General features: G+C 44.9%; 1 protein-coding gene and 1 pseudogene across 1 annotated transcript in view; one reads left to right on the top strand and one right to left on the bottom strand.

Moving 5' to 3' along the window:
* NMNAT2 (nicotinamide nucleotide adenylyltransferase 2) overlaps window positions 1-13,385 on the bottom strand; it is a 176,004-nt gene that overhangs the window by 12,864 nt on the left and 149,755 nt on the right. Inside the window, exons 9-10 of the mRNA XM_054443448.2 lie at window positions 302-403; window positions 102-169 (exon numbers count right to left, since the gene is read on the bottom strand). Of these exons, the coding sequence (XP_054299423.1) occupies window positions 102-169; window positions 302-403 (170 nt within the window). The remainder of the gene's footprint in view (window positions 1-101; window positions 170-301; window positions 404-13,385) is intronic.
* LOC129009865 (small ribosomal subunit protein eS1-like) lies at window positions 5,555-6,149 on the top strand (annotated as a pseudogene).

Below are 13,385 nucleotides of genomic sequence, written 5' to 3'. Positions count from 1 at the left end.
ATGTCTGCCTGAATCTTAGGGTCATCTTTGATGGAGGAAAATTATGTGGAGACTTATAAGACAGTTTGACTAAAGTCTCTCTGGCCATTTGTCAAACATACCTGCTCTTGGTTGAGCTGACAACAGACATGGGATGGTTGATGTCATCCTTCACCACCATGATGTTGTTCTGAGGACAGAGCAGAGAGAGTCAGTTGCCAGTCCCTCCCACTAAACTCCTTTTGCTCTCTCACTCCTCCAGCTGCCAGGACTCTCAGAGAAGGGCCATAACACAGATGCACTAGCAGGATGGAGGACTCACTTTGTATTTGCGGAGTATTGAGGAGTGATTCATGATTCGGTCTGTGTCGGCTGCATCCCGGGGCACCACCACAATCCCAAAGTCACCAACAATCACCTCCATCTAAAGAAACAGAGAGAGGCCCTTTGGTAAAACCCTGATCCCAAACTCCTACCAAGCAACCACTTAGCATGGCAGAATCCGCTTCCATTCTTCCACATGGAGCCCCAAGCTTTAGTCCCAAACTGGCCTTCTTCTCAGCCCCGTCAGCCAGCTCCTTCAAGGAACAATCCTTAACAGTGTTAATAGAATAAGTGAAAGCATTGACTGGTCACAGAAGTCGCTTAATAAATACCCTAGACTTAAGGAATAAATGAACTCTTATATGTCTGGGCAAGACCTCTCCAATTCCTGAGGCTCCCATTGAGTTCACAATGCTGCAGAATCACATGAATGACATCGTGTCCTTACCTGGTAAACACCCTCTGGAGTGAAACAGATCCCTCTGTTCAGCAAGCATATTTGAGCCCTTAGATGGACGTCATGAGAGGGACTAAATGCTCTTCTGGCTCACTCTCATAAAAACTTCTGTGGCACTCAAGGGGTAGCTAAGAGCCAGAACTAGAAGTTCTTGGAATGCATCACTGGGCACCCAGGCTGTGATAGGGAGATGATGATGATGATTAGGGTCGCTTCAGAGATCAGCCTTTGATAGAAGCTCAGTGCCATGTGAGAAATGAAACTTTTTTTGTTTTTTTTTTGAAGCATGGTCTCAGTCTGTCACCCAGGCTGGAGTGCAGTGGCAAGATCATGGCTCACTGCAGCCTCAACCTCCTGGGCTCAAGCAATCTTCCCACCTCAGCCTCCCGAATAGCTGAGACCACAGGTACATACTACCATACCCGGCTAATTTTTTAAATTATTTTTTTGAAGAGATGGGCTCTTGCTATGTTGTCCAGGCTGGTCTCAAACTCTGGGACCCAAGTGATCCTCCCACCTCAGCCTCCCAAAGTGTTGAAATTACAGGCGTGAGCCATTGCACCTAGCCAAAACCTTCTTTTCATTTAAAAGAAATAACATTTTTATTTTCTGACTGTAGATGTAATGCAAGCTTAGAGAATCCAGAAAAAAAAATAGAAATCAATCACAATCACACAATCCAGATAGTGACTGTGAATGGTCTAGTGTATATCTGTAGTTTTTTTCTCTCTGCAAATAGGTGTATACATCCAAAATTGGATTAAACTATAAAATTAGTCGTTTTACCTACCTTTTTTCATTAGCATTATATTTTGAGCATTTTCTTACATTGTTAAAAATTATTTGAAAACATAACCTTTAATAATCTGTATATTTTACACTATGTGTACAGTTACTTCTGATTTTTTGCAGTTATACATAACACTTTAATGAAGATCTTTATACAAAAATCTTTTATCACATCTCCGATTATTTTCTTAGGATAAGAAATGATATAATTGGATAAAAGGATATAAGCTGTACATAATTCAAGCTCTTGAGACATATCACCAAGTTGCTTTCTGGAAATTTGTGCCAACTTTTATTTTGAAAGAGCCTGAAAGCTATGGCATTTAATACTCTTGGGTCTACCCTGGGCATATTACTGTTTAGATCTTGCCAATTATGGATCCCAGATGGGGGAAGGGAGGAGGAGGCAGGTGGCTTCTAAGCAGCACAGTTCACTGAGCAAGACCTGCTTTGAGGGCAACGGACCCAAGTTTTTTCCCATAATTCTCTAAACAAGTGGCACAAAAACAGATATACTGGGGCACGGTGGCCCCTTCTCTCCAGAGGATGTCTATACCAGCAGAATTCCATTTCTAAGCCTGATTTACTGGTTTTGTGTGTGTGTTTGTGTGTGCACATTCTGAATATTTCTGTCCACCTTTACCCTGCTTCTCCTACTGCTTACAACTGGACCTAAACTTGCAGCTGGAGCTCTGATGTCACTGAAATAAAAAGTTGGCTGAAGGTGTCTTAGGAGGAATGTCGTAGAGAGATGTTAAAAAGCTAGGTGTAGAATATTAGAGCCCCCATTGGATCGTGTAATCTGGAAGATACAGAGCATTGCACAACACACTGCATCTATTGGTGGTGTTCAGATCAGGTAAACTGACACCAAATCTCTTGTCTTATAAACCAGAAATGGTAGGGAGAGTCAGGGCAGGGAGTAAGAGCCAGCTCCTTCTGCCATGGCATTTAGGATATTGCACTGGGACTCACTACTTAGACACTGGTTCTCAAACTTGGCTGCACATTAGAATCACCTGAGGGGCTTTAAACATTTCCAAAGCCCCGCTCACACCTGTAATCCCAGCACTTTGGGAGGCCAAGGCGGGCGGATCACGAGGTCAGGAGATTGAGACCACGGTGAAACCCCGTCTCTACTAAAAATACAAAAAAAAAAATTAGCCAGGTGCGGTGGCAGGCGCCTGTAGTCCCAGCTACTTGGGAGGCTGAGGCAGGAGAATGGTGTGAACCTGGGAGGCGGAGTTTGCAGTGAGCCGAGATCGTGCCACTGCACTCCAGCCTGGGTGACAGAGCGAGACTCCGTCTCAAAAACAAAAACAAACAAAAAAAACCAGAATCTCTGGGGCTGGGACTCAGGCGGCAGTATTTCTTTAAAATTCCCCAGATAATATCAATATGCAACAAAGTTGGCGAACCAGTGGTCGAAGTACTGAATTAAAGCTCCCGGGAAATTGGCAGAGAAAGAGATAGAAAAGAGAAGGGAGGAGAAGAGCAGAGGAGAGGAGGGAAAAGAAAGGAGGACAGGAGAGAAGAGAGAATCTATCCAAGCTGGTATCCATGGGGATTCCTAAGCTGCGTGGTTATGTAGATGTTTCAAGATAATCTAGTTTAGATTGTATAATGTAGGATCTGCCTTCAAATTGATTCTGTAAACTTGATGAATGTTTCATATATGATGTTTGTAATAATTGGTCTATATAAAGTGAGCATTCTAGTTTAAACCATGAAAATAATGGCTCAGAATAGCAGTCCTCATGGGGGAATCGCCCTGTGGGTGACATCAGTGCAGCTGCTGCTCTCCACTCAGTACCTAATGATCTGAGCACCCAATGAATAACTGTGCCAGGCTGCTCAGTGGGTGGCAAGCAGATGGAGGCCTTACTGCTTAAGATGTTTTCCTTTTCCAAAAACAGTGACAGACTTGTCCCTGGGAATCACAGATGGGTCGAGGGAGACAGGATCTATGAGACAAGATCTACAGCTTTAGGGCATCACGGCAGGGGTTCAGGCCAGAGACTGCAGATACTCTCTGCTCCTTTGGCCAGACACTGTTTTTGTAGCACCTGTTTGGAGAATTATGGGAGAAAATCTGGGTCCCTTGCCCCCAAAGCAGGCCTTGCTCAATGAGCTGCGCTGCTTAGAAACAATGTTCATGGTGGACAGTATTTGTGTGTGCACATGTGTGTGTGTGCGTGTGTGTGTATTTGGGAAGGGAAGGTACTAGGTGCTACGGTTGGTGAGATGTGCCCTCAGTCCAACGAGTACCCATCTCCCTCCAGGAGCTTAGCTGTCCTTCCCACTTCAAGCCCCCATTGCCTGCCTTCCCCAGGCCTCAGGACACTACCTCTCCTGGTTGTCCTACCATTCTGGCTGCTGGCTACTCCTTTTTGGGCCCCCATGCTAATTCCTCCTTTTCTATCTGACCTTGAGCCACTGGACTCCTCCAAACCTCAGTCCCTGGACGTTTTTTCTTTTCTATTCACACTCACACCCTTCATTATTTCATTCAGTTTTGAAGCTTTAAAAGCACACTAAAGGCTTCCAAATTAATGTTTCCAACATTAAGTTCTCTCCTGAACTGGAGGCTCATATATCAGCTGCCTTCTCAATATGCCCACTTGGATAGGGCATCTCAAACTTAATATGTCCATGAGCCCCTGGACCTGCTAACATAAACAAATAGTTAAACCATCCACTATCCTCAAAGAAATGGTTTTCCTATAACCTTTTCCATAAATAGAAATTCTCTTCTTCTTCTTCTTCTTCTTTTTTTTTTTTTTTTTTTTTTGAGACAGAGTCTCACTGTTGCCCAGGCTGGAGTGCAGTGGCGCGATCTTGGCTCACTGCAACCTCTGCCTCCCAGGTTCAAGTGATTCTCCTGCCTCAGTCTCCCAAGTAGCTGGGATTACAGGCGCGTGCCACCATGCCCAGCTAATTTTTGTATTTTTGGTAGATACAGGGTTTCACCATGTTGGTTAGGCTGGTCTCGAACTCCTGACCTCGTGATCCACCTGCCTTGGCCTCCCAAAGTGCTGGGATTACAGGTGTGAGCCACCACACCCAGCAGAAATTCTCTTCTTATAATTGCTCAGACACAAAGCTTTGGTATTTTCTTTGATTCCTCTTTCTCTTATATCCCACATTCAGTCTATAAGTTAGTCCAATGGACTCTACCATCAAAACAAATCCAAGAATCTGCTCATTTCTCACCATGTCTATCCCTTCTATACAGGTCCAAACCTCTTCTGTTAGGCTGAATAATGAACTGGAAAGATATCCAGTTTCTAATCTCTGGAACCTGTGAATATGGCAAAAGAGACTCTGCAGATGTGATTAAACTAAGGATTTTGAGATTATCCTGGGTTACCTGGGCAGGCCCTAAATGCAGTAACAAGTACCCTTACAAGAGGCAGAGGGAGATTGGACCCAGAAGAGAGAAGATAATGGGAAGATGGAGCAGAAAGAGATTTGAAGATGCTCCACTATGGAGCTTGAAGTTGAAGGAAGGGACCATTAACCAATGAATGTGACAAATGCAGCTCTAGAAGCTGGAAAAGTCAAGGAAACCAATTTTTCCCTAGATTCTCTGGAGTTGTTGGCCTTGCCAACAACTTGGTTTGGGCCCAATAAAACCTATTTCAGACTTCTGACTTCTAGGACTGTAAGAGAATAAATACGTGTTATCCTAAGCCACCAAGTTTGCAGAACTAGGAAACTGGTTCACCTCTATCATCTCTCATTTGGATTACTCTGGTCTCCCTGTTATTTTCTTGCCTTTTTAAGTCTATTCCCAATAGCCGGACTGATAATGTTAAAATATAAGCCAAATTATGTTGCTCCTTGGCTCAAAAGCTTTCACTTAAATATTACCTTCTTGGTGAGATCCTCTCTGGCCATTATTAAACCTGCATCCCTTTTGCGCTCCCACCCCTTAAGTCTAAATTCTCACCAGAGTTGCACTTTCACCCTTTTGGTTCTCTAAGCAGCACTAAGGTGGTTGGCAAGAATAGTCGCTTTACAAAAGGTGGCAAAAAGGGAGCCAAGAAGAGAGTGCTTGATTCGTTTTATAAGATTGGTATGATGTAAAAACACCAGCTATATGTTCCATATAAGAAGTAACAGAAAAACACCAGTCCCAAGGATGCAAGAAACCAAAATTGCATGGGGTTGTGATAGCCTCAAGGTTGTGCATTTGAAGTGCGTCTTGCTCATCTGCAGAATGCTGAAGTTGCATTTAGAAAATTCAAGCTAATTACTGAAGATCTCCAGGGCAAAAACTGCCTGACTCACTTCCATGGCCTGGATTTTACCCATGACAAAATGTGTCCCATGGTCAAAAAAAAAAAATGGCAGACCATGATTGAAGATCAGGCTGATGTCAAGACTACCAATGGCTATTTGCTTCATCTATCCTGCACTGGTTTTACTAAAAAGAGGCAACAATCGGATATGGAAGACCTCTTAGGCTCAGCATCAACAGGTCTGCCAAATCTAGGAGAAGATGATGGTAATCATGATGGGGTAGGGGGCGGAGAAGTGGTTGTAGACAAATAACTTGAAAGAAGTGGTCAATAAATTGATCCCAGACAGCATTTGAAAACAGAAAAGGCTTGCCAATCTGTCCTGTCTGCGATGTTTTCATTCACATCGTGGGATAGGGATGGGGAGAGGGTGTGGTGAAGGTAGTGGCTCTGGAAAAACCACTGGAGGAGAGACAGGGGCTAAAGTTGAACAAGCTGGTGGATAAAAGCCACTGGACCAAGACTCTGTTAAAATTCAGACTTTTAAGGATGACAAATAAAAAGTATTATTTGTGAAAAATAAAATAAAATAAACAACAGCAACAAACATATTCCCCAGGCCTCACCTGAGAAATTTTGATATAGCATGTGTCAAGGGGCTGCAGCCTCTCTCTTTACAAAGCTCCCTAATCCTTCTGATGTGCACCCACCTTTGGGAATTGTTGCTTTAAATCACACGGACAATTACCTAAGCTGCTAATATTCTGGCTTGGTTTAGGATGGGGTCAAAATGAGATACTCGTGGGACAGGTACCTCAGTACCTCTGAGAAGTCCAGCAAGAATAAGGACATTCCCCCTATGCCCTGGGGAGTGGGGGGTGTAAGGGCAGACATCTGACCCCAGGAAGCATAGGGCACTCAGATCCCCTTCCTATGGCACCTGCAGGAGTGTGCCCAGGCCTCTGGAACTGAACTCTTTTTCTGCTCGAGGGGACCAGCACCTCCTGTCTTCATGAAGAGCTCTCTATGTGTCTTGCCCTTGGAGATGGAGAGGTGGGGTGGGCAAGCGGCCAATGCGGTAGAACTGTCCTGATTGGTAAATCTCATTCGTGATGGTGGCCAATGTCCCCACACCGTGGGCAGGATCAGGACACAGTCTTCTCTCCCTGCAGCATACAGTGGCCCTCAGTTTAGCACTGGCCTGTGTTGAGCCTCAGAGGTGGGGGTCTGTGACATTTATCCTGCTTCTACTTCCTGCTCACAGGCACAGCTTTGATCATATCTTTTCATCTTCTGGTCAAAGTCTCCCCAGGGGAGGTAGGGAAAGGGATGGGGAGAGGATGTGGGAGGGGGTAGACTCTGCTTCCCCAAATGTGGGGAATCTGAGGGAAGGATATGAGACATGTTGAGGCAGGAAGCAACTTGGCCTTGGAAGAGAAAACACTCATGACCCAGGCAGCAGAGCTCCTGGAAGGAACGTAGAGTTTGCATCATCCCTCCAAAAGGCTGAATTTCAGCCTCTTGCCCTGCCCTGCTGGATTTAAAGGGATGCTTTGAGTGGGTGGATGACTTGTGGTCTTAGCCAGGCACTTTCCTAGACACTAGGGATGCAGGGTTGAGCAAGGCAGGTATGGCTTCGTCTCTTGGACAGATCACTCTCTAGTGTGAGACATTAAACAAATGATTATTTTCAATTGTATCTACTGCTGTGAAGATATGAGTAGGTTACTACCGGGTGGCTAATATCTTACAGTGACTAATATATTATGGGTAACTGGCAAAAGTTTGGGCCATATCCCATGGGGGAGGCAAACTGTCTTATGAGCTGAACTCCTCCAACCAAGTTGTTCTCAAGTACCCTTTCATTCAACAAACTTCTGTTGAGCATGTATATGGTGAACTGGGCACTGTTCTGGTATTGGCAAATAAGACAGGCAAGTTTCCTGTTCTCAAAGGGCTTACCTTCAAGTAAGGAGAGATCATAAACAAATAAATATATAAATAAGAAAACATCATGGCAAGGTGTGATGTCTCACACCTGCAATCCCAGCACGTTAAGAAGCCAAGGTGGGAGGATCACTTGAGGCTGGAGTTCCAGACCAGCCTGGGCAACATGGTGGTAAGACCTCATCTCTACAAAAACAAATTTTATTTTAAATTAGCTGAGTGTGTTGGCACATGCCTGAGTCCCAGCTACTTGTGAGGCTGAGGCAAAAGGATCGCTTGACCCCAGGATGATCGCTTGAGTCTAGGAGTTCAAGGCTGCAGTGAGTTATGATTGAGCCACTGCACTCTAGCCTGGGTGACAGAGTGAGACCCTGTCTCTGAAAAATATATAAATAAAAAGAAAACATCAAGTAAAGTACAATATTGATTATAAAACAAAATGACCTTTATGTTGAAACCTATGTGATACGAAGGGATGGGCACAGGGATATCTAGGAGAAGAGGATTCCCAACGAGGCCACAGCTAGTACAAAGACCCTGAAGTGGGGAAAACTGTTCAAATAAACTAGGTGGGACTAGGGCACATAGCGGTTGGAAAAGTAGACAAGGACCAGATCATGATGAAGACGGGGTTTCGTTCCAATTGCAAAGAAACGCCATTAGAGTGTTTTAAACAGCGGGCTTGAAACTTCCATTAGCAACAGGATCCAATGTATGTGGATTTGCCCTAGCAGGCTTAACTGGCAAGATCCTCTGCAGGGCCATCCAGAGATCAGCGTTCTGAAGCCTGACTTTCCTTCCCAAACAGTGCTCTCTTCTCAGGTACAGTACATCAGCGACTGCAGCCCATTTGTGTTTCTTCTCTGGATAAGGATAGCCAGGGATGCACATGGGCCCATTGGGAAGGAGGGGAAGAAACATTGATTAAGGTGCCTGCTATGTGCCATGCACAGTACTAGGAGCTTATCACATTTAATCCTTATGACAACTGTCTTCTGAGATATGTGCCTCAGTTCTTATTTCATAGATGGGGAAACCAAGACTCAGTGAGATTTAATAACCTGTCCAAGTTGCACAGCTAATGAGTGAATGGAATCCACTCTGGTCTGCCTTAAAGACTCTTTCCTCCACATCACACCTCTTCTAGATCCATTTTTAAGACTCATATTGTAATGACTTGAAAATTTTTTTTTTTTTTTTTTTTGAGACGGAGTCTCACTCTGTCACCCAGGCTGGAGTGCAGTGGCGCAATCATAACTCACTGCAAGCTCTGCCTCCCAGGTTCACACCATTCTCCTGCCTCAGCCTCTTGAGTAGCTGGGACTACAGGCGCCCGCCACCATGCCTGGCTATTTTTTTTGTATTTTTAGTAGAGACGGGGTTTCACCGTGTTAGCCAGGATGGTCTCGATCTCCTGACCTCGTGATCCGTCCATCTCGGCCTCCCAAAGTGCTGGGATTACAGGTGTCAGCCACTGCGCCCGGCCTTGAAACTTTTTTGGTTAAAAAAAATTTCTATTTGAAAATATATTCTACCTTATTTTTTCCCCCAGCTTACCATAGCTACTTGGGAGGCTGGGGTACTCTGCATCACCCTTAGAGTATTATAATTTTAGTATACTTCTGGATGACTTTAAAAAGATGCAAAGAGAGAACTTGTGACAAAAGCCACGCAGTACGTGAGCAGCTTCTGAAACATGCTCCCTCCATTTCAGTAAAGGATCCTCCACCCTCGCTCTAGTCCCTGCCACTCTCTGGAGGGCAGGCTGGGAGGAAACTAGCAGGGTCAAGTCCAGCAGGTGGAAATGCATTTCCAGGATGGCTCTCTTAATGAAAAAAAAAAAAAAAAGAGAGAGAACCATTCTTAAGAGGGGCTTCCCAGATGAAATCATCCCCACTCCCACTGCCAACTTAACTGGGAGTGTGGGAAGGCAGGGGATTCCAGACTCAAGTCAACAGCCTGGAAACCAAACCAACAGTGCCTTTCACATGAGAACAGCCAGAATCCCCCATTGGTAGGAGCTGAGCCTCCTTCCCCTGAGCCTGTAATTTGGTATCGTTTGGTATCAGTCTATCAGTGTGGGGGCCTAATCCCTGGGGTGCAAGAGTCCATCAGGCTTCCTGGCTGGAGCTGGACTGTCTGATAAAAACCATCTGAGCCTGAATAGCCAAATGTTTGTCTTTGTTCCATTTATCCTGGGGCCCTGGGATTTCTTCTGGAGTGGCTAATGCCCAAGGCTCTTCCTCTGTTTATTTTCTTTGGTTGTTTTCCCATAGCTGATGGATGTAGGAAGCAGTTAGCCCATGGCTGGTTGGCTGGAAAAATGTAGGATACAGCCAATTAGAACCAGCCTGTGGAATGCTGGGCTTTGAGGAGTGCAAAAAGAAAAAAAGATAAAACAATTCCCTCAGTGGCCATCTCTGGTGGCTGATGTTCCATCCCCAAGTTTTTACTCTTTTGGGTTAAATATTGACTCTTGCTCATTTGAAATGCAAATACTCTTGAGAGCAGCTAATACATGTAATCATTAAACTTAATGATTTTGCTGCTTGCTCAAAAGTTAATACCTTCCCAAATAAATACCAGGATCCACCTATTTCAACCAAACAGAACCATCTCCCCAAAGGTCTTGTTCCCCCCACCGAATCTTTTATATCCTCTTCCTTCCTTAAAAAGCTCTTCTCTTTCCACCTACTTAATCCAGTCCTGCTCACAATTCAAAGCCCAGCTCAAGGGCCACCCCCTCCCACAGAAAGTAAAGTGTATGGCCAGGTACTTTGTCTACTTTGTTTTCTCACATGGCTGGGTGCACAATAAATATTTTAAAACAAGTGAATAACGGCCAACATTTATGGAATGTTTACTAGGTTCAGGAACTCTTCTGAACTTTTCATGTTTTATATTTAATATAGTATAAAGAAATATTATAATGAAAAGTAAGCTATTTTTAGACTGCAAGTGCCTCAAGGATAAATACATGCTACGTTTATCCTGGGCACTTAATAAGCATTTGTTGAAAGATTGATTGAAGAAAGGAATGCTTGAATCAGAATTTTTTTTTCTTTTTTCTTTTTTTTTTTTTTGAGACGGTGTTTCACTCTTGTCACCCAGGCTGAAGTGCAGTGGCGCTCTCTCGGCTCCCTTCAACCTGCACCTCCCGGGTTCAAGCAATTCTCCTGCCTCAGCCTCCTGAGTAGCTGGGATTACAGGAGCCTGCCACCATGCCTAGGTAATTTTTGTATTTGTAGTAGAGATGGGGTTTCACCATGTTGGTCAGGCTGGTTTTGAACTCCTGACCTTAGGTGATCCACCTGCCTCAGCTTCCCAAAATGCTGGGATTACAGTCATGAGCCACCGCACCCAGCCTTGAATCAGAATTAATTTGCCTGCTGGGCACAGTGATGGACAAAGCAGCTGGCAGCATCAGATCCCTACACAACGGGTTTTGTTTTGGGGAGGGGGTGAGTGCAAATGCCTTCTGCTTCACAAATCTGCCCATGGTTGACCCTGTAGCCTTTGGCCTTGGCTTCCCACAGTCCCTGATCCATGCCTGGATGCCGGCATTGATGCTAGTGTCAGGATGCAGCAAAGCAAAGGAACAGGTCTCCTGGGAGAGACAGGTTCTCTAATAAAGAACTCAGGAATGCAGTGGGGTGGCAGGAGCTGGGTTCTGATCTCCGAGGATGGTCCAGAAGTCTGGATCTTGATTTCCCATACAGCAACTCTGTTCTATTACACTTGAGAGAAACTCGATGACTATGTATGGAATTTTTTCTCCACGGAATGTAAGGGGAAGGGTGTGTCACTGGTCAGAGAAGGTCAGAATTTGCTGTGGGCTAATGGATCTTTGTGCCTAATGGGAAATGCCACAAGGGATGTGTTTGGGGTGGGGATGGGGTCATCCCATTAGTCATGTAATTAGATTTCTGGATGGAGAGCTTTGGTTCAAGAATCCAAAGTGAAAGAAAGAGCAAAACTGACTCAGTAGAGAGTGCCTGTTGGTGCTGGAGGAGGCCTTGGCAGTCCTGCTGTCCAACAGATGGTCTCAGCTGGTTCCAGTCTGGCTGGAGGCCAGGCTGCTCCACAGCCCCTTCAAGCTTTCTCCCCAGACCCGTTTGAACCAGTGGCTTCCCTCCTGCCTTGTTTCTGAAGATAATCTGGAGAAAGTATGAGAGGCTGGAGTGCAGGGCCGGGGCCTAGGACATTTCCAAGAAAAAGCTTTGGTCTCCCTCCTGCCCTTCTGTCCCCAGTCATGGGCAGTGTTAAATCAAGTTTAGCCTAAAGCTGCCTCCCTGCATATTTTAAGTTTGGCCTGAAGGTTTCTTTGTGTACATGGTGAACTATAACAAGTGGAGGTGTAAACAGGCTTTAGCTTACATTTGTGCCAATTACCAAGTTTTGGCCAATCAAATGTAGCCAGCTGTTCGAACTGTGTTCAAATAAGGCTGTTTCTGTACTTCACTTCTATTTTCTGTACATCACCTTCCTTTTTCTGTCCATAAAATTTGTACCACATGGCTGCGCTGGAGTCTGAGAGCCTACTCTGGCATGGGATGCCGCCTGATTCATGAATTGTTCATTGCTCAATTAAACTCTTTTAAATTTAATTCGGCTGAAGTTGTTCTTTTAACAGCAGATTTCAGGGTTTTGGCCTCATGCTTTCCAAGCAAAGGTCTGTGGTCAACAAGTATCACTCGGGGCACCAGGTAATAAAGAGAAATGTGCTCTGAGAAAGGGATGAATGAATGGGCAAATGAATGAAACCTGAAACAGAAGCAGGTCTCACATATCTCACTTCCAAGAGTCTCATGGTTAGGAACTGAAATTCCTAAAACGGGCGGTTTCCAGGCAAACCCCAGATGGTAGAACTTGCTGGTACAATAAGCAGGGCTCATTCTGTACCCACTCATGAAAGATGTTCCTTTTCCAGAACTTGAGATCCAACCTTCCCCAAATAAGGGCAGTGGACTAATTTACTGAGGTGCTAAGTAGTTTTGTGCTCCCTACACCCTCCTCTGCCAGCTCTATTTTTCTTTTTCTTTCTTTCTTTCTTCTTTCTTTCTTTCTTTCTTTCTTTCTTTCTTTCTTTCTTTCTTTCTTTCTTTCTTTCTTTCTCTTTCTTTTCTTTCTTTCTTCCCTTCCTTCCTTCCTTCCTCCCTTTCTTTCTTTCTTTTCTTTCTTTTTCTCTCTTTCTCTTTCTCTCTTTCTTTCCTTTCTTTCTTTCCCCTCCCTCCCTCCCTCCCTCCCTCCCTTCCTTCCTTCCTTCCTTCCTTCCTTCTTCTTTCCTTCCCTTCCTCCCACCCTCCCTTCTTTCTTGCTTTTTTGCTTTTTGGAGTCTTGTCACCCAGGCTAGAGTACAGTGGCGCAATCTTGACTCACTGCAACCTCCATCTCCTGGGTTCATGCAATTCTCCTGCCTTAGCCACTGGAGTTGCTGAGATTACAGGCATGCACCACCACACCTGGCTGATTTTTGTACTTTTGGTAAAGATGGGGTTTCACCATGTTGGCCAGGCTTGTCTCAAACTCCTGACCTCAAGTGATCCACCCACTTCAGCCTCCCAAAGCGCTGGGATTACAGGTGTGAGCCACTGTGCCTGGCTGGCCAGCTCTATTTCTAGCAGCCAGCCAGATCTTTTACAGGA

Source organism: Pongo pygmaeus, chromosome 1 (genome assembly GCF_028885625.2).
Source record: "Pongo pygmaeus isolate AG05252 chromosome 1, NHGRI_mPonPyg2-v2.0_pri, whole genome shotgun sequence".
In the NCBI taxonomy this organism is placed as follows: domain Eukaryota; kingdom Metazoa; phylum Chordata; class Mammalia; order Primates; family Hominidae; genus Pongo; species Pongo pygmaeus.
This window is presented reverse-complemented; position numbering and strand designations above follow the sequence as displayed.